This window comes from Dermacentor albipictus, chromosome 7 (assembly GCF_038994185.2).
Source record: "Dermacentor albipictus isolate Rhodes 1998 colony chromosome 7, USDA_Dalb.pri_finalv2, whole genome shotgun sequence".
Classification (NCBI taxonomy): domain Eukaryota; kingdom Metazoa; phylum Arthropoda; class Arachnida; order Ixodida; family Ixodidae; genus Dermacentor; species Dermacentor albipictus.
The window spans coordinates 32,550,535-32,577,236 of NC_091827.1; the positions used below are offsets into that span (position 1 = coordinate 32,550,535).

Below are 26,702 nucleotides of genomic sequence, written 5' to 3' on the forward strand. Positions count from 1 at the left end.
ACACTATGAACAATCCTCTTTGTTGCAGACCATTGTAATTCAAGACCACGAGTCGAGATGCAATTAGGTTTAATGTAAAAAAAAACAAAAAAAGTTTTAAAAAATGGTACAATTCTTCTTCTGCCTCTGTTTTTTTGTGTGAAGGCAGCGAGCAGTGTCTGTGCTTTGAGACACCTGTGTGAGACACCTTAACAACAAAGGCTAATAGCTACTCTAGAGATCGGTTCTAAGAACGAACGGTCAAGGCTTCCTCGTCTCACTCTGGGAGTGGGATCACTCCGCAAAGTGCTGAGCGGATTGCACAAGCTGCAACAGAACGTCACGCACAAATATCAGTTTACCGATAAGCCACCAACGTAGGTACAGCTAATACCTAGGTATACGCGATTCCATTGAAAAATAAAAAACACACGAGGCTCTTCAAAAAGGCAAATACACTATATGTAGCAGTAGCTCACAGACTCCCGAAAGAAGGTTTGCGACCATCAGTCCTCTCGGCACGACAGTTCTTTACTGCGATAGAATGAGACAGAAACGAGAACCAAAAAAAAATGAATGCACAGTTCACTGTTCAGGTCCGCTGCACCACGAACACATGCACACTTCTTTATGACACAATGTCGACTCCACCAACGCTGCCGGCCACAACCGATTCTCGCAGACAATCAGTGGTGTTTCTCACAACGGACGACGCCTATCGGCACCGACGTCGACATCGCTAACGCTGCCCGCCCCCCCTGGCGGCGGGGCGGGTAAGCTAAAAAAAGATCAAACAGCAGTTTGTACCGTTCTTCTTCCTTTTTTCTCACCCGAAATGAGAACTGTAACGAGCACAGCAGTTGGGGAGTGTTTTCTTCTTCCGAAGGAACGAAGAGGTGGTGGGAGGAGGAGGGGCTCAGGCGCAAGCCACCCTGGAGCCGTCGACAGCGGCCCTCGTGACGTCAGTGAGCAGCTTGCTGAGCACGCGGCACTTGTACTGCAGCCGGGTGCTGTTGTGCTCGGCTCGCCGGCGGCCGTCCTCGGCGCGCTGCAGTGCGCGCAGCAGTCGGGCGTTCTCGACGTACAGGTCGCGGAGCAGGGTGTCGATCTTACTCGGGCCGACCGCACTCGGCTGATGCTGCTGCTGCTGCTGCTGAGAGGATTTTCGTGTTTTTTTTTTCCACGAGGGTCCCAAGAAGGTTAGAGTGCAAGCAAGGAGACGTTCGAAGCGTGTTCCGAAGCCGGTTGGGCGAGGGTTTGGGCGAGTGGGGAGAAATTAGAGAGCGGGTGAGTGGTTCCAACCGTGTTTCGCAGCAGATTCCCAGGAACGTTAGTGAGAAATGAAGAGGAAGTTGACAGCATCAGAGATAACGACATCAGAGATAACGGCAGAAGAGATAGCCGCATAAGGGATAACGGCACAGGAGAGGGTGGGATACAATATCAAATGAACGAAAGTTTAAAAAAAATTCATAGAAAGTGAAAGAGGGAGTTGACAGCGTCATAGAAAACGACATCAGAGATAACGGCAGGAGAGATACCCGCATAAGGGGTAACGGCACAGGAGAGGTTGGGATACAATATAAAATGAACGAAAGTTAAGCAACATTCATAGAAAATGGCGCCACGAAAGACAGATGGTGAAAGAAACAACGTGAGAACACGGGTTCCCGGACGGCAGGGACATTCAGTTCAGAAGAAATGTGAAGGAAAATTCGTTTGGTTGTTGGTGCGTGCATGTCAAGTTAAGCGTGCAGTTGTTTAGTCGTGATTGCAAAAGTAGCGCGACCGAAGGCCGCGTAGAGTATAATGCGGGTCATGCAGCAGGTCAGAAAAAGGGTAGCGTCGTGATGCGTTCAAAGGGTTCGATGAGTGAAGGATCGATGATCCACGGTCGAGTCGGCAGAAGTGATTTTGTCGATTGACGAGGAAGGAAAAATAGGGAGGGAAAGAAAGAAAACAAAGAAAGACATGGTTAGAACGAATTCGAGTTTCACAAAACACACACAAAAAGCAACAAAATAGCACGAGGTTTACTTGCACACAGGGTTTAAAGTGGATCACCGGCATGCTTACACGTAGAAACTCGCTCAAAACACACTTATGGGTTCCTTCATAGCGGCAAGCTTTATAGTGTGAACATTTGCATCACTGCTTGAACAGAGCTGTGATAAAAGGTAATTAGCCGTGACAAGAAGCTAAGTAACACTAGCCATGTTTTTTGTATTCTCTTTCCTTAATGTCAATACGTTTTGTATTTCCCGTAGATGACGTCACATTGAAACAGACTGCTGACTTTGCAAGCACACAGTCACAGTGATATCCCAGGGTGATAATGAAACCACGAGTGGTTTAGAACACCTTAGAATGTTTCACGAACTTGTACGTTTCAGCCAACCAAAATGAGAGATCTTGTGAAATGAGTGATTCAAAGACTAAATAGTCTTTGAATCACTTTTGTATTTGAATACATACATTGTACTTTGAATACATTTGTATTGGCCAGTGTAAATGGATACGTTGAAGTGAACCCTACTCGGTTATGATGTTGTCATACTCTACGCATCGGCACATTTTCCCCAAACACTGGCAAAAGAAACAGTTACCGAGCCTGTACTCTCCTACTTCGAGCTTGCAGGTATAAAGACTTGCAACAGCGTCTTTTTGTAATGGCACTACATACGCATCAGACAAGTTCATTCGTGTGCAGACTTACAACACCACACGCACTAAACATCTCGCACTCATCTTTCCGCACATGCCAAGCAAGCTTGAAACTTCTTCGCGTTCTTAAAGTTGAGAAAACAAGAGAACAGCAGCTGGCGCATTAAGCAAACTCAATAACATTCTCGCTGACAGTGAAAACAAACACAGCGCTGCCTTGAGTGGCTTGTGATAAAATCGTAAAATTCTGCATGTAACATTCAGTTGTTCGGGGCAGTCCCTAGGTATTGGACAAGTGCAAATTTAAAAGTGCGAACGTGAATAGATTACAAATGAAATTTTGAAGACGATCACTAGAAATAGCCAGTGGATACAGCTTATATGGTTCACATTTATATTTTGTTTTTTGTTTTATACCCAGAAATGTGCAGTTCTGAATGACAATGCCAAATTAAACAGAATCAAGTGATACAAGGTAAAACACATCTGTTACGTCAATATTTCCGAATGCAGATGATATACACACAATATGAATGGAGCAAATATGATGGCAGCACAATCGTCAATACAGTTAAAAAGAATAAGAGTAATTAATAGGGATTTAACAGTCTCAAAGTGTGCAGTTTCAAATAAAAATGGACAACGCAAACTTTTCCTCAAGTGCGAGACTGCACTTAACTTTCGCACTATGCTTTCACATAACTAAATTTAGTTTCAAACACTCAGTTAAGCGTGAAAAATGTGTTGGGCCTGCTAGTACATGCTTGCTAATGATTTAAAAAGCCAGGACTACAAGTATTTCATCGCAGCACGCACAATGGCAATAACAACAGATTGCAAGCAAAAAAGAACTGAGAAAGAAGGAACACAGTGTAAAACGTTCCGTATTAAAAATTATATGGGCAAGTACATCGTGCATGCATGATCCATCCATCAATCTCGCCGAGAAAAAGCGTCCATCTTCGAGTAGCATTGAACACTGTGTCCATGAGGTGTTAAAATTCTGAAGCTATGACCGACTGACTATGATGAAAGTGCTCTACTATTGATGCATGAGTGAGAACGGGAGTCGAAGAGTCGAGAACGTTCCCGATGACGATTGTCTGATGCACCTGCTACGGTGGCACGGCGAGTTCTCCCGACGTTGAGCTCGCCGCCTCAGGAACACTCGTGAGATTGCTTACAGATGACATGCGACACATTGAAAACAGTACAGAGCACATTCGCGTCCGAAGACTGGTCGATCGCTGCGTTTAGAACTACCAAAAAGGCATGCCGGGTAGTAGGGTAAAAAACAAAAAAAAAGAAAGCCGATGTTCTTGAGGAAGCGCAAAGTTATCGAGGAGGACTTAACTGGTGAATGAATTCACACAAGGAATTATACACTGTGGCATCCTACTGTGCTGTCAAAATCTGCCATTTTTTGCAGTTTGATCCAGTCAAGAGAAAGCTCGGCTGTCATACTAGCCAATAAAAATTGACGCGCACACGATGGCGAACTTGGCAACATGGCGGAATTAAAAGCAGTGTCTGCAAAACAGCATTCCTTTGGGGGAGCTTTCTGAGCTGTGTTACTCCCCTCGCAAGAGCTTTTGCTCTCGCACACGTCTGTCTGCCGGCGCTAGTCGCCACGCGGTCGGGTCGGTTCGCCGAAGAATCCGCGAGTGCTGGAAGCGGCGTGCAAAGCCAAGCCAAGCGCGATCCAGAAGACGAAGAGCAGCGGCCGAAGCCACCATCGCCACAAGAAAGCGACCAAGCGGCAGGCGAAGGCGTCTCGGCTACGAACCTCGCATGGCTGCTGTTGGCTAGCTGGCCCGGACTGCTGCTGCTGCTGCTGTTGATGATGATGATGTTGCTGCTGCTGCTTCCGTAGCCGCTCCAGCTCCTCGTTGTGCTGAAGCTCGCACTCCAAGCGCTCCATCATGTGTTTTTGCTCTGTGTCGCGAAGACCACGGCCGTTTTGACGAAGGGCGAGGGAGTTGCGAAAAAAAATGCAAGGAGTGGGAGAAATGGTAGAGGAAGAGGGGACGGATGCAAAAAAAGAAAGGCATGCGTTAGCAACTAACATATTAGTAACAAGATTGCACTGCAACTATGATGCTGTCACGCGTTGTTCAGTATGCAGGCACAGGGGAGTTGCAAAAGAGCTGGTGTTAAAGGCTGCGCTTACAGCAAGGAAAGAGAAGGTCTGGGCCGAGCAGGGTTTCGTACACTGCAGTACTTTAGTGTGCAGTGAGCTCAATCTGCCGCAACACACCACTTTCTTAAAAAGGGATTTCCATACATGCTGCGCTTCTGCGAATCTAACTGCACGACAGGCACTGTCGCTGAAGCGTCAAATCAAACGCGCATAGCAAAGTTCAATGCCATCGTGCATGAACATTCGTAAAACAGCTTCGAAGAAAATATGACGGACTCGCGATCTTCCAACTCCTCTTATTCGAAGTCAGTCACACATGTTACAAACACGTAAAGCGACTAGAACCTGATAATAACGACTGGTGTGTCAAATGTGCACACTGGATCGGTTGTTCTGTGCAGCGGTGTTGAGGCCCTACACAGCTGAATTTAATGATTCCGCGATGAGCAGCTCTTCCGCACATAATGTGAACACAGCTAGAACAGGAACAAAGGCACACCTTGCTGGGAACATTGCCGGCGAGCGAGAGCAACGTAAACCGCGGCCTGTTCCAGGCAACGTAGAGTGCTAAGGCATGATGCACCTGCAGTGACGCGAGAACGAGCTCGACGCTCTCTCAAGTCCCACGCTACGAGTTACACAATGCGACGGCAGCCTATTAAAAGCTGATCGTCACAGCGATACCAGAACGTCATTACAACGTTAACAATATTACAGCATTGTGAAGAAGTCCCATACTATAATTTAGGAAATTCTACGTTGTTAAACAGACATCTCAATCACTTCGCTCATTACCACTGCCGATATACAGAGACTTTACATAAATTTTACGGTTCTCAGACTTAGCTTTTGCATTGCAGCGTATTTCGTTATTGTGTGCCAAGTGACGAGACCTCGGGCTTTCATGTTTTCTTTCTAGAATAATTCTGTAGTTGGTGCGAATTGCGGTGTGATTTTTTCAGGTGACAATTGCCGTGCCCTATTCTTTGTCGTGGTGGTGGTGATAAACTTCCTTGAAAGACGGAAGGGTAGAGGGGGACGTGGCTGAGGGATTGGGCTCAAGTAAGGCCCTGGGCCTGCTTGGCCTTCTCCGCCCAGTCCCCCAGTTCAAGCTGTCGGTCGACGTCCCCGGAACTGAGCCGGGCTGTCCAGTCAGTCTCGCTGCAGACTGCTAAAGTTTGCAATTTGTCATCTTGTTCTTCTTTCCCTTTTACATCACAACTTACTACCTTCAATTTCTATGTTTCTATTTACTCGTTCTTGAAGAGTAGTCAAGCATCGCGCTCCTTCCGGTGGTAGTTGCCAGCGTGATTTCCACCTTCCTTTCCCCTTAGTCACTTGTACATGTTCTAACTCAACAACAACAACACCAATAATAATAATATTAATAATAATAATAAATAAATAAATAAACCCAAAAACACTATCAAGTGCGCTGCCTTATACCGTATCTAATGACAAACCAATTTACGCCAGCTTCCATCGCGATGACGACGCGGATATTCTGCAGACAGGTTGACCTATTTTTGTCTCATTAAACATACACGCGCACACACACACACACACACACACACACACACACACACACACACACACACACACACACACACACACACACACACACACACACACACACACACACACACACACACACACACACTGGAGTGAAAGCCTGGCCACTCACTGAGGCGCTGCAGCTGCTCCTCGCAGTTCTTCCGCAGCCGGTCGTGCTCCTGCAGGTGCAGCGTCTCCAGGTGAGCCTCGATGGCGCCGATGGCCTTGCCGATGAGGCTCGCCAGCTGCTCCTGGAGCGAGGCGCCCGACGTCACGCTGTGGGGGCTCGCGCAGCCCGGGTCGCCGCCGTCACTGCGCGTTGCGGAGAATTAGAACAAGAGGAGAGATGCTCAGCGCAAAGGAAGTACTACGACGCGAAATGCTTCTACTTGTCTCTTTTCTTTTGCTTCTCGTTAAATGAAGGTACAAACCTTACAAAGCTCCGAAATAGTTAAGCTAACGGCGGAAGACTAGGTGGGGCGATGAAATTAGGAAATTCGCGGGCGCTAGCTGGAATCGATTGACACAGGACAGGGGTAATCGGAGATTGCAGGGAGAAGCCTTCGTCCTTGCAGTGGACGTAAAATAAGCTGATGATGGTGATGAACAAGTCGAAAGTATAACTCGGACGCAAGAAAAATCAGAAGGTACCAAGTGCGGCGATGACTTCCAACCGGTCTGGTATTTCAATGCGATACTAATTATAGGGACGCTGCAGGCAAAAATTTACAACACCGCCTGTCTCCGTGTAAAGTTCAAATGCGCTAACGTCCTATGGCGCCCCGCGCGCCGCATGCTGTGGGTACCAGAAGAGTGCGAAGGTGAACTGACAAGGACGACGGCGTGACGAGCGCCACCTTTCAGCGCGCCCAGTGTTGGAGGTGACGGGATCGAGCGCGCGCTAGGAGGGGGCCCGGGTGAGCGCGCGTCCCCTCCTTTAGCCCGGCCGCGGCGGCGCTGGCTGTCGGCGCGGCTGAGCGCATGCGCACACTCTTATCTAGGAGGTAATCTGCGAAGGGTGCAAGACCTGAGCGAGCCGAGATGGCTGATGGTTTCGTGCGCGCCGTCTTTCTGCGAGCCTAACACTGAAGGTCGTCACAAGTTTACGGGACGCGTTGTGAGGCGAGAGGTAGCAAGAAGCGTTCGCTCCCTTCTTCCTGCGCTCTTCGTGACGTCAGCGTTGCGACAGCGAGTGTACGCGGTCATTGAGTGACACCTGTTCCTGTTTGCCGATTCATGTGGCACCATGCTTGTCGGATTAACTAGTAAGTAAATGTATACTGCAATTCATAAATTTATGCAGTCGATAAAACTACAAGTCTAACTTCGCGTAGTTGCCTAATGTTTTGCTATCGCTATCAATGCTTCGCCTTTAAGCTGAAGCTGCGCAGTTTCTTAAACAGATGATGACAAAAAGCTTTATTTATCCCTCTTTAAAGGGAAGGGGGCAATGGAATAGAGGGTGGGGGGGGGGAGGAACTACTTGAAGTAGGCCTCCTTTATCCTCTCAGCCCACTCCAGGATGGCGTCCTGAAGAGCGGGCCTGGAGCTGCGCAATGCCACCTCCCACTGCTCTTCACTAGATATTAATTGCTTCAGGAATGGTTTTTTTTATATTGTTTACAGACAACTACAACACAGCAAAATAGTAACAAATAAGAAACTAAATAGCAAATGCAAAACCTGAAAGCGATATTACTACAATACACACGAAAGGCACTAGAAAATAGCAAAGCGAACATAATACACATGCTACATTAGAGCTTGAACGTTTCAAATTCAAGAACTTCTTTCTCAGGCACAGGAATGGAAGGTACGCTGTCGAAGGTTTATTTCCGCAGCGTTAGTTTAATTATGTTAACAAACTAGTGCAAACCTATAAGCCGTATGAAAATAATACTACCAAGCGTCAGAGCACGCTCAATAATTTATTGAAATACTTGTTCTCATGAACCAGTTTCGGTACGAGCGTCATACGTCACGTATAATGACGTCATGATACACAGGCTCGCTCCGTTTCTGTAATCGCTATTACTGCTACACGCCAGCGCAGCCAGGTGAACCGCTCGCAGTAATTTTGATTTTACGAACAGCATGGTCATATATAGCCTTATTTCTACGCGGTGTCAGCAAACAAGCAAACTTCATCATGATCTTCAATTGCATCATGACGTCCAGATAATATCGATGACATCAGGTTCGGCCTTTCGAGACCAGCTTTAGGGTGAAGTTAACATGTATGTGTTCATCAACGTTGATAAGTGCTAAACTATGTTATTGTACTGTGATCTGCTTTCACTTTCGTAGTTTCTTTTGCAATGCCTACCTTGGCGTGCTGCTAGCACCCCCTGTGCCAGCCTGGTTGCGAGCGCCCCCTAGCGTCTCGGCGTCACCGTCGGTGCCAGCGGCGGCGGTGGTGGTGCTCCACGCACCGCATCGCAGGCACTGCCTGAGCAGCTGGCAGATGTCCTCGGTGAGCTGGGCGGTCAGGTCCTGCGGCCTCCTGAGCTGGGACTGCGGGTCGCTGTCTCGCCGGCTGGGCTGTAGCCTCAGGTTCTGCTCCAGGCTGGTGCGCAGCTCGCGCTCCACGTCGGTGCGAACCTTGGAGAGGGAAATGTGGAACAACGTGAAGAAGGGGGAGAGAGAGAGATAGAGAGGACAAAGAGACGAAACCAGAGATGGTGCAAACAGATGCACGTATTGTTTGCTACCCTGAGGCGTGGATCGAGGGACTCTCGCAGGTGCCGACCCCGCCCTCTAGAATGCTTCTTCACTCAACACTTCACTTCGACCTAAGAAAGCAGACAGAAGTGCCACACACCATATCGAAGTAGCCTCTGCATTCCAATGCACCTAACTGAAGTGGCCCTGTGCATAACCTACCCTAAACTAAGTTATACTACTTTAATACATTCCCGAAAGAAAATTTTGTAACCTGATCTTTTCGGCCGCCAATCGAATGGACACGAGTGAAGGTGTGGTCGGCAAGCAAATTGTTCATTGTGAGGACTGCAAAGTAGCGTTATTTAAGCGCAGCGTCTTCTCTGATCATGGGGTCTGCTGATGTAGAAGAAAATAAAACGAAGAAACGGAAAACAGTAGACTGGAACGGCGTATCCCTGCTGACCAACTCCTCATCACAGGGAGCATCAAGGGAATTTTCTGAAGAAGCGCAGTCTTCTACAATCGAGGGGTGATAGAAAAAAAAAACGTGGAGCTGGGATCGCCACAGGCCTAGGTTATGACGTGGCCACGGATTACTGTAGTCTGCCGACATATAACAAGTAAACGAAGAAACAAACAAGCCCACAGACTGCTGCGTGACGATCGTGCGACTCCTAAAAGGGGGCGTGCCAGATCTTCAGAAGGAGTAGAGAGAAGGGCGGCCCCTCACCTTTCTTACGAGGTCCTGCTCGACCTGGCACCGCACCTCGGCCAGCTTGGACTCGTACATGGCCTGCATGCTCGGCGTCCCGCCCTCGACGCCAGCCGCCGAGGAAGCCTCGGCGTCGCCCTGCAGCCGACCCACGGTCCCGCTCGAAGCGGTCGCTTCCGCCAGAGAGCGTTTCAGTTCGTTCAGCTGCTTCGCCTTCACCTCGATGCTCGCGAGCAGCGCTTCCCGCTCCGCGTTCCAAGCTTCCCGCTTGCTGCTCGACTCGTCCGCAGCTTTCTTTTGAGCTTCCTCCAGCTTGGCCTGCGGAGCGAAAACATCAGCTTCAACGATGGTCACGTCGCAAAAATGAGAGAAAAAATGCGCAGGACATTGTTTTGGTACGGGGACTAGCTGGAAGTGCTAGGCGTCGCGGGCGAGTGAAGCTGGCTAAAGACCGTAGTACGCCCGAAGAAATAGACAGGGCTATCGTTCGCAAGGATAGCCGTTCTAGGACAGGTCAGAAAGCTTTCGCGGCGTTTATGCCAGGTATCACGTTATCATCCGTAACATTGTCTCATTGGCAGGTCACAGGGAAATAAAAGTCGTAGTTTCGCCGTATTTTCGTAACAGTGAGAGCGAGGGATGCGCAACACCGAAGAAAGTGCGCTCGCGAATCTCCGGTCTCCAATTCATGCCACAGCAGTGTCTTCTTACAACTCCGAATGTCACAGCTTTGATTCCCCTTTCACACTTCAGTTCCCTGCCACTTAACAATACACATCAATGTCCGGAGACAAGTTTTCTGGATCTGCCCAATCTATGCTCGGTCTTCCGAGCGCTCACACGCACTGTTGGGAACAGCCGACTCACCGTTTCTTTCTTCCTTACTTTTTTTTTTAGAATGGGAACTCGTAGCTCGTGCCCAATTTCGGGGTAGGTCCACTCACAAACTCCCAGAACCCACTCAACAACCGTGCCTTCTCACACTGCCCACTCCCATATCTGAGTGGCCAAATTATCTTTACGAATGGCCGACCAGTGCCCACTGACCTCTTATGAGGTGCACATAAGGCTAAATGGGAACAACCGACTCACACACCTCTTCGAGTTAAACACTCGCAATCGTTTCTCGATACTCGCGGGCTCGGCTCTACTCGTACCTTGCAATACGCTCGCTACTCTCCACATTCGTGTCACACTTGAATTAATTAGTCAGAGCGTTCACGATCCTGGGTAGGCCTGCTGCCCTCATTTGTCGTTACAACGCCCCCCCCCCCCCTTCACTTTCTCCCTCGTTTATATGCTTACTTTTCGGCACATCGAGAGGACGCGTAGCCGCGTACGAAGCGCCTCATACTCGCCTGCAGCGCCTGCGCGGTAGTCTCGGAGGCCCTCTTCAGCTCGCCCAGCTGCGCCACCTCGTGCTCCCGGGCGGACAGCTCCGCGGACAGCTGCTCCCTCTGCTGGGCGAGCTGGTTCTGCAGCGCCGTGACGTCGGCGCGCAGCCGCTCGGCGAGCACGCTGCGCATGCTCAGTTCGTCCTGCAGCTTGGCGATGGTGGACTGGGCGCAGTCGATCGAGTCCTTGTCCACCTCCGGCTGGCCGCACAGCTGGGCCTCGAGATCGGCGACCCGCTGCCGCCAGCGCTCCTCGATGTCGCGCAGCGCCTGCTCGAAGCGGGCCCGCAGCCGCTCCAGCGGCTCCCGCTGCGCCTCGCCCAGCTCGTCGGCGTCCAGGGTCAGCTGGTACGCGTCGGCCACGCAGGGCAGGATGCCTGCGCCCCGTCGTCGTCTCGCGTGATTTCGTCGTTCTCGACACTTACTTCTTCCCCAACTCTAAGACGCAAGGAATTAAGAAACTGTTTATCCGTTGGATTTGAATACTGTAACAGCGCTATCACATGCATTCCCCGTCTTTTCAAACCGACGTTCCTTATGCCATCAACCTTGCCCTGCCTGAGCTATTCTTCGCAGTGCAAATTTACTTGTTACCCTATACATGTGCGTAACGCTCCAATTATGCGTTCTAGTTGCATTTGTAGATGGTATAACAAATAGTAAATGATCATTAGCTTTAAACCCATGGATCTCTGGAATAAGTCACGAGTTCAAAGGTCCCAACTGCATATACTGACGTATCACCATGAGGTTCTCAGTGATAAACTTATTTCCCGATTTGTCCGTCTCTATCGTCTGCCTTCTTGTGAACGCCTCGTACTCACGAACACCTCACGATCGATCCGAATGAAACGCCGTCTCACCAAGTCGGGCCATGCTGTTCAGTGAAAGCTACGGTTTCTCAACGTGTCCATTACCGTCGTCGTTAGCTTACCTCCCAAGTGCACCAGAGGGGGCTAAGACCTTTCCCTGGGACGGGTCATTGCCTCAGCTTTGAGTCATGCAACCGTATTACCGAAGAACTTCAAAATCTCAAACACATAATCTAATATCTTGCAATCCCGAGAGAGTGCCTAGCTTTCCACGGCTGGCGTTACGACACGGACTCCCGTCGGATGCTCGGGAACGCGAAACATGAGAACGACTCACCCACTGTCTTTCGCTAATCCTTCCGACCTCGACACTGTTTTAATTATCACAAATGAGTCAGCGTAGCGGTATCGACAAACCCTTCTGCCTATGCGGACGGTTCTCGTCGCCAGGGTCACACAGTTTTCGTTGCACTGCGCTACGCGGGCTCACTGAGGTGAAGCACGAACCCAAGGGGAGACGAAAAGCTTCTACAAAAGCTCTTCCCTGCACTTCATGCGCCGACAGCGCCCCCTGAAGTACGCGGCGCGAACACTGTCCAAACTCCTCCCGCCATACGATGCTCTGCAGCAGGCGATCATCCCTTAGTAGAGGTCTCGCTATTACGATAGGCGCTCTCCGTCATCCATCGCATGCTTAAAGGGACACTAAAGAGAAACGGAAAATTAATTCGAAATGGTAAAGCATTCCTTCAAAAGAATATTTTCGTTAATTTCGTGGTAAGAGGACGATTAAGAGAACAGAACATTCAGAATCAAAGTTTCATTTTTTTAGATGTTTCGCGCCGTAACCTAAGCACCGGTACCTCGCGTGACGTCACGGATTTCAATGCGTTCTTCGGCAATAGGGCCGTGTTGGGCACCTCAAAGATCTTCGAAAATTTCCAAGTTGACTCTCTCTGGCTCGACCAAACAATGTCAAAACCGATGACGTCATGTCGAGTTGGTGCGCGAACTTCACCGCGGCGTCGCCACTACTCTTTATTTGCTGCGTCTTTTCTGGCCTGCCGAGTCTCCTTTCACGGCAATAGTGGCCTTTTTTTCTATATTTTTGTATCTATCGAAGGGTGACTTACCAATCCAGCTTCAGCTGTTCTTTTTTTTCTCTTTAGAGCCTCTTGTTAATTAAACGCCTAGCGAGCACGACAAGCCCTGGCCCTGCATAGTTGAGCCAGAAAAACGAGCAGAATGCACGCCTTTTCAAGCAGAAGGATTCACCGAAGCTTCACGGAAGGATTAGCGCGGCGCACAATGGGGCCAGCTCTCCTCCTCCTCCTACTCTATTCTGTGTAACACGCAGCCCGGATGTCGTTACCTATTGGCTGGACACGAGGCCCCTGTATTTAACCTTCGTTAACTTACACTGCACGAAGTTGGCGAAGTGTAGCGTACTCAATAAGCACTATAGGGTGTAAGCATCCCAGTGGGGCACGGCACTTGAATCATCATGATCCAGATTATTGATAAGACCTTTTTTGTTGCTGTTGCGATAACAATTATACGGATGCTGGAAGGGTGTTCGCGTGGCCGGCGTTGTCCCGCGTGCCAGGTAGCACGCTCAACCCATGCACTGCAATATTGGAGGTCACGTGCACTGCGATGTTGGAGGTCACGTGCACTGCGATGTTGGAGGTCACGTGCACTGCAATATTGGAGGTCACGTGAACTGCAACATTGGATGTCACGTGCGCTGCGATGTTGGAGGTCACGTCCACTGTTGCAGGTGCTTAGACGATCATGCCAGAGGAAGCCGAGAAGAAGGCTGGCGTATTTTTTGTTGTTGTTACATTATACATCCTACAACCAAGTCACCATTTTACGTCCCGAAATAATTGAAGGACAAGTGTTGCCGAAGAATGGGATAGAAAAGCAAGAGTCGTCACAGCAGCGACAGTCGCTAAGTGCCCGCAACGTGGAACGCCCACCTACAACTAGACATTTGGTCTGGCACGTTCAGAATGCACACAGAAGCACACACACACACACACACACACACACACACACACACACACACACACACACACACACACACACACCCAGATCTATATATATATATACATATATATATATATATATATATATATATATATATATATATATATATATATATATATATATATATATATATATATACGAGAGAAGAAGGAGAACCGAGGGGATCGATTTTGTTAACCGTGACCACATAAAGCCAATAATAGACAACGAAACCACGGAAATCATCGGGGAAATTAGCTGTACTTTAATATGAAATGTAGGAAATTATGAAGAAAAGATAAATGAAAGTGGACGAAAAGGTAGCTTTTTGCCGGTGGGAGCCGAACCCACAACCTCCGTATTACGCGTGCTGCCGGACTACAGTCCTGCCACTACGACGTGCCAAGTTTCAAACCAATCAGTCATTCAGTAAAATTTTGGTAACTAATTCCGGGAACGTATTTTACGACTGTAAGCCTAGCTGGCGAGCTAATGGCGGCGTAGTTATTTCTTGCAACTAGCGCGTGCGAACAATTGATTGGCGATCGACTAATGTGAAACTGAAAATTGCAGGCGTTGCTCTCAAGACGGGACCGCGCGCAATGGACGAGCCCCTTAACGTGCAGCTAGCACTTCGTCTTCGTTTGAGCAATCGGCGATGACGTCATCAGTAGGTCACGTGTGTGCTACTGGTGCGACCAAGTGCACTTTCAAACCAGGAGGATGGTATATTGTATTGCTGTGTTATACTGAGCATAAAAATTTTACTGATCCCTACTGCTCTTAAATTTCATTAGCAAATAATAATAACTATCTTGTAGTAACCAGAAGCGGTTGTAGGTGAAAGCACGTGGTGTACATACATACAGACTCTGGTTCCCAATGTAAAATTGCAAGGGCCCTTCCATCTAGAGGATGATATTCCACCAGTACTTGCGCGCTACAACTTAATTTGGCATGAAGGACTCTAGATTTATTTATCATCAAGCTATCTTACAACTGAACTGCAGATATGTACTGTCTTAGTTAAATATGGAGATGCTCTCCCTAAGAGTCAGCGAGAGTAACCACAAAGTCCTGCACATAGACTTTACAAAAGAATGCTTACACGTTAATTCATACGGTTTATCCATTATTTACAGGCGGCGGTCTTCGGTAGGTCGATAAAATGGTTAAAGGAACGTTTGCAGATTTCTAAAAAAACAAACGCCTATCCAATTTACGTAGAACGCTAAAATTTTTATGAGGGAGGCTTCTGATCTTTCTAGCATCCCTGCATTTTCCCACGTCACACTGCTACCCATTCTCCACCAGGTTCGCGTTTCAAAGAGAGAGCACGTTACCATAATAATAATAATATTAATAATAATAATTTGTGCCAGAAAATTAAACACCGCGAACTAGGTGATTTGGTAATCCCGATGCCACACATCTTGCGGCATAAGGATTCATTTCGCCTTTTTAAAATCCATAATTGCATCAAAATGACGTTTTCGTTATCCGTAAGGAAATCCGTAAGCAGCAACGAGAAAATCTGCGCCCGCTGGACAGCGACAAATAAATAAAAAAATGTGTTCAAATCAATAACGCTTTACAGCCAGCCACACATAGATGGGAACGCAGCGAATAAGCGACGTGCCGTGCATTACGAGCTTTAAACTAATACTAAAAAAACTAAACACTTAAACTAGCACTGCGTTTAAGTTAAACGACTTACTATGAGACGAGTGAGCGAGCGTGAGTTCGTGCCACAAACCTGCAAAGAAGTTGCGTTAGAAGAGAGGAGAAGTCATTAAGCCATCACCACGTTTCACAGGAACAAGCCATGCCACATCGCCGTTTTGCACTCGGCAAGCTTTGCCAAAGGAAAGTGTTAAAGCAACAATGCAAACAAGTACGTCAGTCACCTCTCAATGCATCTGAGACATTGCAAGAAAGTCTCACATTTGACGATTAGAAAGAGCAGCAGAAATGAAGAAGGAAAAGAAAAAGGAAGCAGTGATACGGAAAGAAGGAGGGATTGGCATTACGAAGTACATGATACGACAATGTGAAAGGGAACACCGCCTTTAACGTTTTGTTCCTACCTTTTGTTTCCGTTCCTGCGCTGAAGGAAGTTGCAATATTGCAGGGAGAGGGGCGGGCTATAGAACAAATGTTCCCTTTCACACTAACGCACTGTGTACAGTACAGTACCTCTTAAAAGTAACACAAAATTAGCGCTTCGTTACCGAATACGACTGAAGTATGGCCTGAACGCAGGGCGACAACATATTAATGCGTAGGTGTCAGCCCAATGTGTCCCATCAGCCAGTTTCTTCCCTTGATAAAGCGAAAGTACTTCAGTTATACGGTTGAAACTCGATTTAACGAAGTCATGTTACCACGCTCCAAACATTTCGTTAAATCGGGAAGTTCGGAAAATTGAGTAAGGGATTTTCTTTCACTCCTTCGAAATCTAACATTGTAACCTAGCGACACCCAAAAGATACCACGGCATTATATTTGCCGCTAACCAGAGCTTGCGCGTGTAGAAAGCTCGCGGGGGTGGCCCAACCACCGTTGCCCCTAGCGCCTTATTTCGTTGTAGCGCAAGCTGAACAAGGACAACAGAAAGGCACATCTGACACATGCATCCCTAACTTTAAACAACAGATTTATTTCCCTTTCTTGTCGCTCTATATACACCAGCTAAACGCCATACAAGACGTGTAAAATTTCGGTAAAAATAAGCTGGGAACCACACGTAAGCCACACGTTTACCGAACCACACGTTTACCGAAATTTTACACGCGTTGTATGACGTTTCGAGGGTGAATATGCAGCGACGAGAACGGGAAAGAAATACGTCGTTGAAAGTTAGCGCAGTGTGTGTGAGATTTGCCTTTCTGCTGTCCTTGTTCAGCTTGCGCTACAACAAAATAAGATAGGCCGCGCCAACAAGCTCCTATAGCTATCCTCATCCCCTAGCGCCATCTGGTGCGTAAAAACACTACCGACGCCCGAGTCCTTTGTCTCGTGCATTGGCGCGGCGTGCAGCATCGTCAAAATAAAGCTAGGGGCCGTGACTAGGGCGCCTAGATGTTCTGACGCGATAGCACTAGAGCCCCAGCTTAAAGAAAAACCCGTCTTCGTCAAAATTAGAAAGAAATCGCAGCCTTTTTTTTCTACTCGTTTATCTGTGGAAAAGTTTCGTTAAATCGGGTTTAACGCAAGCTGGTTTCGATAATTCGGGTTGACGACAACAATGAACATGATGGGTACCAGCGGGGAAAATGAAAATTCCTTCGTTAGATCGGGAACTTCATAAAACCGGGTTTCATTAGATCGAGTTTTAACTGCGCGGGCTCTATTACCAGCTAAGCGTTCCGTAAGGTACTGTTAGGATGAAAGAGTTAGTAGCAGGGCAAGAACTTCAGTCACAGAAGAAACAGCGCAAACAAAGCTTACTACTATTATTATTGTTAATATCATTATTATTGCGACAAAATATTCCCATTTTTCAAATTTAGCCAGCTCATATATATACGTAGAACACGTGGTCAGTAATGCAGAAACACATGTAGCTCTAAGCACTGCGTGGAGCTATTGCAATTGTAATTTCTTTATTCATTATTTCAGTCATTCAAACGAAGAAGAATGTTTAAACCAACAAGGTAATTAGCATAAATTTCAGTTACTCTGACTATCACTTAAGAAATAAAACAGCAACGCATGAATGTACAGCCTGCTTTTTCATACAAATTTACAAAAAGAAGGTACAAAAGCCGCTGAAAATCCGAAAAAAAAGAAAAAAGGTTACAGCCTAAATAGGCGACAGTTAAAAGATCGTATGATCGTATAACTGCAGGTAGAAGTTGACATGACAGAAATCGACTGTGCAGTTTCTTAGAGAACAAAATAATATCTTCAAGGACATTAAGAAGGCTTCGTAAAAGTGGCGTAAAGGACCTCACCAATCTCTCAGCAAGATAATGGGCAAGCGCGCGGGGGTTGGGGTGGGGGGGCGGGGGCAGAAGGGGATAATGCATAGAGAGTGCAAAGCGACAACACATGCACGCCAACGTTCATAAAGGAAAAAAAGATGAATGAATAAATAAGCTGAGAGCCTAGAACCGATCGCAATACGCACGAATGTAACGAGCAAGGCGGCGCAGCATCCACAAGCAGTTAAGAACGGAAGGACGCCAGCGCGAAGTCCGCAGCAAAGTGGGGACGACATTGAAGAAGCAGCCGCTACCTTTGAAGTGGAGGAGAGACACGACCAGAGCCCGAGAAAAGCCATCCCACGAGAACGCGGTTAACGTCCATTCGCGCTATTAGATTTCACCGTACCACACGCCGCACTCTCCACGATCGAAGAAAGAAGCTAAGATAACGGAGCCTGCATTATGAAGACCACTGAGAACGGGACTTAGTTCCTTCGTCTTTGTCATTTTTTTTGTCTTTCGCCGTTTTATAACTGTAAGGCAGGTGAAACGAAACGAATGATAGAAATTTAAACAAAAATTTACGCGGAAACGGAGGCAAACGATGATCAACATACTCAAACTGGCAAAGAAGGACTATACGTACGCAAAGATGTACGCGTGAAATCGCAAATAAAAAAAAATAACACAGAATTATCTCGTTCATATAAGTGACGAAGCGGAACATAAGCACGGACAGTCGAGGGAACGCCGAGGGACCGACATACTGCGGGCAGCGCCACATGCCGGGAGTATATATATATGTATATATAAACCGCGGAGGGACGAAGAGACACGAAATCCAACTCCCACTCGTATTTTATGCGATGATAGATCGATCATAAGGCGAAAACAGAAACCCAAATTGTAATGCAATCAACGCGATGAGCGAGAAATGATGATCTGACCAGGGCAGGTGAGGTGGTGAGAAAGCCGAGAGAGAGAGTCGAAAGATGACACAAACGAACGAAGGAAGCGCGGGAGAGCGGGACGCGAACGCGAAACAGAAGTACGAAAGAAGGCTTGAGCAGAAGACAAAGCGAAGTTAAACGTGATGGCGTCTGGAATGGCGGTATATAAGGGAAGGCTCTCGGCAAGAAAAGTTGGGGTGCTGCAGCTCAGAGAGCAGAAGGAGAGGCAGCTAGCCACGAAGTGGGGCGCATAAGTCAACGCGTATTATAAGGCAGCTTAGCAAAAAAATAATAATAATAAGAAAAAAAAGTCTCGGCCGTTGGGCGGCAAAATGGCGGCGGCGCGGACGGCAGTTATGGAAGACAGAAGAGGAATGCAGACGATGCAGACGGCGGCGGCGGCGGAAGCAGACGATGGCGAAGAACGCAAACAGAAGAGCAGACGACAAGCAAGAAGACCAGACAGGAAGCTAAAACAATGAAAATTATGGCCAGCGACGGAGCGAGCCGAGTGAGAACAGAAAAGAAGCAACGAGAGAAAGAACAATAAACCAAATAAAGGCGGAGAGATATGAAAGGGTGCAGTACGAAATGAACGACCCCACAAAATGGTTGAACCAACTCAAGCGTAAGTGGGCTCCAAGAAAGGCAGAGAGAGAGAAAAAGAAATGTATATTATAAGGGAGGACGTTAAGGAGCTTCACGTTCTAGCCTCCTTTTTTTCCCCGCACATAATGTCGCGGGTAAAGAAAGGCGAAGACAAACGGAGACCCCTCGTGAACGCGAACGAGATTATGAACTAAGATATGGCTGAGAAGATAAAGAAGTAAACGTGCTCAAGATTGAGAGACAGGGAAGGAAGGAAGTGAAGAAACCTTACCCTCAGAGCCAGTGCTCGCGGAGAAGCCGGCTCGCTTGCGAATCTTGCCGGCAATAGGGATGTCGTCATCCGACTCCTCTGCGGTGCAGGTAGGGGTGGGCCAGGAATACGGGAGAAATGGGGGAAATAGGGATTGGGAAATTGGGGAAACCGGGAGCAGAAAGACAACGAAGGCACTGAGTAAGACGCCAATATGAGGTAACAGAGCGTGAAAGACCGTACAGATAACGTTCACTTCATATTTTTTTTTGTTCTTTTGACCTTTTTGACACGTCTGCAGATCAGTCGGTTCCTTTCACTGGGACGGTGTTAGGTGAGAGGGTGCTAAAGAATAGAAGAATGACGTATTTACCGACACAAAAAGACTAATACACAATAAGGATAGAAACCTACGACGACCTCGCTGTGTGCAAATCTTTCTTGCGGTAAATGGCGATTAACTATGCCAACAATATGCTCTCGCAATGGTGCGGGAGGGCGTAAAACCCCTTTGCGCGTGAGGTTGATAGACCGTGATTTTAGCGAACGGTACGAAGCTCTTCCTCGACTTCATCGTACGGACGGATGGATGAAACAGTGTGGCGGTGTTAACAGTATTTACCCAGGGAAGCATAGCACCCTTCTCCGACTCCTCTATTCAAATGAAGAGGGCCCTGCTAGTAAGTAACGCTTACAGTTACTGTATAGGCTTCTTTAGGGACCCGAAAGGAAGCCTACACAGCAGCTCTAGTGGCGCTTCCCGATGATTTGTACGCGACGAGAAGTCGATTGAGAAACTCTTTTTGAACGGACGCTCAGAGAAACTGTTGTAATATTTCCACCCAGAAACCGCGGAGGCGCGCTGAAAAACAAAAAAAATTAAAACGCAGCGATCGTATCGATCGACAGGCGGCGTTGGATAACCTACCTCGCCACTGTAGCAAAATCTGATTACCTCAAGCAGGATCGGGGATTGTTTATCACCGTCTATTTCCAAAGGGATCGTCAACAGAAAGGATCATGATTAGGGAGCCTGTTTACCAAAGTAGAGGGGCAGAGCGTTAAGTGAAGGAGCGTTGTAAAATAAGGGGTAAGTATACACACACAAAATGTTTAAATCAAGAACAGCGCCAATACAAATGTACAAGTTGTGCTTTTTTCGTTCAAAATACAATGATTGCAAAATGTTTTCAAAGAAAAAGAACGAGATAAATCTACCAGACGAGTGCTACTAGCCGACTTCTGCTACTCGTTGCATAGCTTGCATGCAGTTGTCTGCTTCCAATCGGACGCCGCTGCAAGGATGTTCCACATTCGACGCCATGAACGTGAGTGGCGCTGGCTAACACACCTAGCGCTAGGTTTTAGTACATGCATACAAATTACCCAAGGAAGCGGACGGGGGGTTCAGCCACTGCAGTATTGTCAAATTTTTGAGCATCGCGAGTGTCATGCGGAGTTAGCGAGTTCGGGAAGTTGCCCGTTCTTCAATACTTGTCGCAAATTCAACCCTCACTGACAATAGGCACTGTCCGAAACACACCGTCTGTGATGCGTTTACCCCTGAGCAATTGCTTCCAGCGATAGCAGTCAACGGGAGCATGGCCTTCGAGATTGGTTGAGGACACCGTCGCTGGGGCATGGATTTGGACACAGTCTATTAGTGCTGCATTTCAGCCCGGACCTCCCTCCATCCCCCCCCCCCCCCGTAAAAAAAAAAATAGTTTAATTAGTCCCATTCCTTCCTTGGCTTTTGTATCAGTTGAGTTCATATCGCTGCTGCTAAAAAGTTGAGCCCTTCAGTTTCTCCGAATTCTCGATCCCGTCCTGACGTCAGGAAATCACAACAAACGGCTGTTCCAGTAAATAATAAAAAAAAAGAAAGCGGGAGATTTCAAGCTTAACGTTCGGAAACGCAAGGACAGCGATGAAGTTTGCCGTGCTGGCGTTACTATAATAACACACAAAAAATAACTTAGGAAACATAAAGGACGCCGAGATTAAGCGCCAGGGAAACATGTCACCAGAATTTTTACGCAACTAACTAGACGGATGATGCCTATAAATAACACCGACAGCAGCCTGCGTCCTCAAGGGTGAAGCAAGAAGAAAAGAAAAATTTGAATCAGTCGAGTTCCTGGGTTGGGCAAGGACACGAAATACCGTAGCTTTGCTGCGTGTGTTTAATTCATTTTATTTTACTAGAACACTTTTCTCGAGCCTATCCTGATAAATCAAGAAAAAAAAAGGAAAACAACGACACGGTGCCACCTCTGCGTCGCAATGTTCCATGTCGTCTGGAAATGACGAATGTGACCCAGGGGGCGCTCAGGTGCAAGGTTCTCAACGGCGCCGCCTCGTGAGGGTTGAGAAAAATTGCCGCGGAAGAAAGAAACGAATAAAGAAAAACAGTGTCGGTGGTGCCAATACAATTTAGTTCGCTAGTGCAGGAAACGTATGCTTTCAAGCAGCACACGACAGTACGGTACCCCCAAGTGAAACAAAAAAAAAGTGAACATGCATGTATAGAATGTGGTGGCAAGCAGACGACGTGGAAAAAACAACAAGAAGGAAAAGGCGAGGAAGAGGAGCACTGTGGGTTAACGCAGACGACAATCGTGAAACAGACGACAAGAGTGATACAGACGACGAAGCAGAAGTGCTGCAGTTAGGAAGAAGCACATACGTACACCGTGGGTAAAACAAACGCTAGAGTTTAACGAAAGAAAATTGAAAAAAAAAGCGGACAACGTAAGAGCAGAAGTCGTATGGATCTGCAGAAGCGTATACGGCGGGCCAAATATAAGCAGAAGTTAAAACTGACGTAAAACGTCAAAGAGGGACAATAAAGACAGATGAAATGAAGCCGCAAATACGAAAGAAGGTACTGTCCCAATAAATCGGGCGCAACTTCCCCCCAAAAAAAGAAGTGAAAAGGGGGGAAAGGGGAGAGTGCGTAATATATATATAAAGCACGTTTTCCGTCTTCATTTCACGCTTGAACGATGGCTCGATGAAAACCGCGGAAACGTGCTCACCGGAACCGGAAGCGTGAACGCACACCGAGGATGGAAGAACCGCGAAACACAGCGGCTTTTGTTGTTTATTATTTTCTTCGTATTGTTTTCTTCCCATCTGGCTTCTTCCGATTTGTCTCGATTACGCTACAGGTCACGCGGTGGAGTTATAATGAACGAGACTGCGTCGTCTGTTATTTCGAGTCGTTCATAACTCGAGAGGCACAGCAGTACAGTGTGTCCCGGCTAACGTTAGCCAAGTTGGTAGAAAAGCGACGCCATAAAAAAGATTACACGCGGAACCTCCTATGGGAGTTATCTAAATGACGCTGAAGTGTTTGCTACGAACCGCCTGCTGTTTCGTCGTCATATGCTTTCAGTATTTGGTGTAATTGCAAGATACACTGCGAAATAATCACGAAACGGAGAAGCGCGGCTGCAACGCCGAAATGTTAACCGAGACCAGAATGAGACGACGAAGAAGAGACGAGTAGTAGCCATGTTCACACATGTTATGTACCATGGTGAGTTTGGATGACGCTGCTGCTTCGTGGAAGAAGAACATTGGCTGACGCGCGCTGTAGTACGTGACGTGATTGGACAGTGCATACAGTGTATACAGTGGAACAGTGAACTACGTGACGCAACACGAAGGTCAGTTCGGACGCTGCTGCGGGCCCTGTCTTGAACGCCATCTCATCTTACGTGACGGAAGGACGGATGGGTTTCCTCGTTGGATAGGCATAGAAATGCTTACGCATTTAAATAATCGCGGTGCGATACAAGGTTTCAAAACTTACGGTGTTCGGTCGTCAGTGGCCTGACGATATAACACCGTAAGTCTTGCACCGTATGTTTCAAATCTTTATTTTCTGTTAACATCTTGGCTAACTTTAGTTGGAACACCCTATATGGCACCCGCTATACTGAGAATAAGGAGCCCATGTCGTTATGAATATTGTATATCATTGTGAACATTGTGTACCATTGTAGGAAACTATCCGTATGGGTTCCGAAATTTCAGTTAACTTTTGACTCGGTCAGTGACTTCGTGTAATTTCTAATACGCTAAGTGACTAAAGCTTTAGTCGAACTCTTGATTATAGCATAAGTGCCGTCTGAATTTCTTGCTCCTACTCACAGCTCATTAATGCTTCTTTTCTTCCTTCGAGTATTGCCATTTCCAAGTTTTGAATTACATACACGAGTTGTTTGTTATCTTGCGAGGAGGTTCTAGAAAACGGTTCTTTCGAGTGAGTACTTCCTGTCAACTACAAAACAACCTTTGTTTTCAATCTCCGTTTGTCAATGTCATTAAACCTCGGAATGGCCTTCTATATTGCATTGTTAAAAATCAAAACACGCTAGCATTTACAAAAGTGTGCATTTTCATATTTTAAATGTAATCGGTACGCTTTACCATATTCAAGTGTAATATCCTCACGAGTTTTGATGTCATAAATCGTTTTAGTCAGGCCTAATTTTTATATGCCAGTTATAGTTAGAAAAACAAGCCCAAGTAATCATGTTAGCAGGCTATCAGGCAAGTTAACATGAAAGATGGAGTTGAACTTCATTGCAAATTCTTCCCCTAACATTTAATAACATCGATGGTAAGTAAAGTTTATGAACATACCGCCTAACGACAAATAATCGAAATATCCAGGCCGGCGCAATTTCTACAATAACTCAGAAAAAAAGAAAGAAAAATCACAGTTAAGAAGGACCGTCAAGAAATAAATCTCATATAACAGTGTGTCTAATGTATAGCATACGTATTCCGGCTATCTCCGAGAGAGAAGAGAATACCTTACTAAAACGGAAATTCAGGCTAGTTGGACTTCCATGACAGGAGAATCACCATGCATTTGACCAGGGACTACCGCAGAAACTGCAGCAGTCCCTTGTCTCAAGCGTTGTGATTTAACTGCCAAAGCTAAGGTTAAGCCCAGGATGCGAAGCATACTAGCCTTTATTTTAGTTGTTGAACCACTGTTTAGACTGGTGAACTGCTGTTGCTTGGCTATATTTGGTTCGGCTAGACGAAGAAACAACTCATGCAGGCGAGCGCACGAGCTGAGACCCGGCTATGTAGCTACGCGGCCGCAAGCGAGCGCACGAGTTGAGCCTCCGCTTTTCCAGCTACGCGGCCGCGCGCGGCGCAGCAAGGAAGAGCGTGGTTGTGCGGCTGGTATGCTTCGCATAAAAGAAATTGACAAGGAAACTCGAGTATGAGGACAAGCCCTGCAAGATCTGTTACCCCGTATTCTAGAACGCTCCTTCGCAAGAACCTCGGCTCGAGAAGGTGCAGTGCCACCTCTCCCTTTCCACTGAAATTGTCACTAGAGACAGCGGAGGGCAAATCCTGGTCGCAAACATTGTGACCACGTGTTTCAAGGTTTCTACTCAAATGCACAGGAACGAAATGTTTCTCAAGCGACTTCTCGTCGAGGGAATCACCGATGAGAGTTAATAAAACGCATTGTCGTATTGCCTACCGTTCCCACTCGGTTTGGGGATCGCTGGCGCACAAATCTGATTAGAGCGCTCATCAATCTCGTGAGGAGATGAGCTAGAGACGATGTGTGTATTAGCGGAAATAAAAGGAAGGGAACAGACGGATTACGGTATCGTCGTAGGCACAGGTAACATCACGAGGTAAAGCAAGGATAAGCGCAGTGCTGGCTAATGATATGGTAACACGTAACCATAGCTCACACGGGCCAACCGACTTTCGCAAAGCCCGGTTCACAAAGGGTTGGCGTTAGCTGTCGGCATCGTCATCACCAACGAGTCGAGGAACAGCTTCGATTTCAGACCAGCTAGCGATCGACAAGTTATCGACAAGTTATTGCTGTATTAGTATTTATTATTTGTTTGTGGTTTTTATGTTGCCATGCGAAAAAGTGTTCGTTTCTTCTATGTTGTACTCCGGGGAGCTGGGAACTAGTCAAGCTGACGTGTCAGCTTTTTTTCCCGCACTCCCTCACTTCATGAGTGAAATAAAGATTATTATTATTATTATTATTATTATTATTATTATTATTATTATTATTATTACGATGGTTATTAGCTCGGTGCCGAGTTCTCGACGTTGTACGGGACGCCCGGCCGGGATCCCGACACCATGGCCGTCCGTCACTCACCTGACGAGGAGGCCTCGCTGCCCCGACGCTTGAGGCCCCCCTGGCGGGAGTAGTCGGACACCCAGGAACCGGAGCGCCGGTGCCGCTTGCCGTGCGCCGAGGAGCGCGAACCCGAGCCGGAGTTGAGCTGCTGGCGCAGCGTCTCCAGCTCGAGCGTCAGCTCGTCGTTGCTGTCCTTCAACTCCTGCGCGCACCGAGGCGGATGCGGACAAGGACAAAGGGGGGTCAGCCGCTGTCGAACGAGGGACGCCTCGGGCTTCAGTCAACGGTTCCGTGTCCTACACAAGTGAACTCATCCCCTTGTCTTCTAGAGCTGTCTGGCAGACAAGGACCCTTAATTGTCTTCTAGACTTGTCTTATATGCAAGTGAACTTGCACCCCCCCCCCCCCCGTCTTTTAAACTTGTCTTACAGACAAGTACCTTCAATTGTCTTTAATTAACTTTCGTCGCTCCTGGTGGTGGTGCCTGTCTAACGTCGGTGCTGCTTCTCTAACGTCGGCCACACCTTCATGTGCATCTGCTATAACAAAGTGGAATGGTAGCAAATTTCTTTTGAGTAGGTCGCGCGCGCGCGTCAGCAAGTTCAGCGCCGATTCTGAGGCACACGTCGACAGCGTCCGACTATATAGGCTTCGGCGTGCTAGAACGTATGAGCGCATGTACTCCCTAAAATTCGCTCTGCTACGGAATGAACTTGGCTTGATGTGGAGGGCGTTATCGGAAGTTCCCATAGGCGCGCCTGTGTCAGCATTCCAGATATCGCGCTGTTTCCCTGTTTTCCCAATCGAACGGCCTCGGCATACTTCAGCAGGACAATCAAATTGTCGCAGCACCTGCTGGCCAGACGATA

The 26,702-nt window shown here is 47.4% G+C and overlaps 1 protein-coding gene across 1 annotated transcript in view; it reads right to left on the reverse strand.

Moving 5' to 3' along the window:
• Positions 1–855: 855 nt before the first annotated feature.
• Positions 856–26,702, reverse strand: part of LOC139047810 (ninein homolog) — a 386,852-nt gene continuing 361,005 nt past the window's right edge. The window contains exons 8-15 of the mRNA XM_070521944.1: positions 25,852–26,035; positions 19,710–19,787; positions 11,072–11,484; positions 9,732–10,031; positions 8,664–8,938; positions 6,468–6,649; positions 4,430–4,578; positions 856–1,135 (exon numbers count right to left, since the gene is read on the reverse strand). Coding sequence (XP_070378045.1) covers positions 896–1,135; positions 4,430–4,578; positions 6,468–6,649; positions 8,664–8,938; positions 9,732–10,031; positions 11,072–11,484; positions 19,710–19,787; positions 25,852–26,035 — 1,821 coding nt within the window. The 3' untranslated portion in view covers positions 856–895. The remainder of the gene's footprint in view (positions 1,136–4,429; positions 4,579–6,467; positions 6,650–8,663; positions 8,939–9,731; positions 10,032–11,071; positions 11,485–19,709; positions 19,788–25,851; positions 26,036–26,702) is intronic.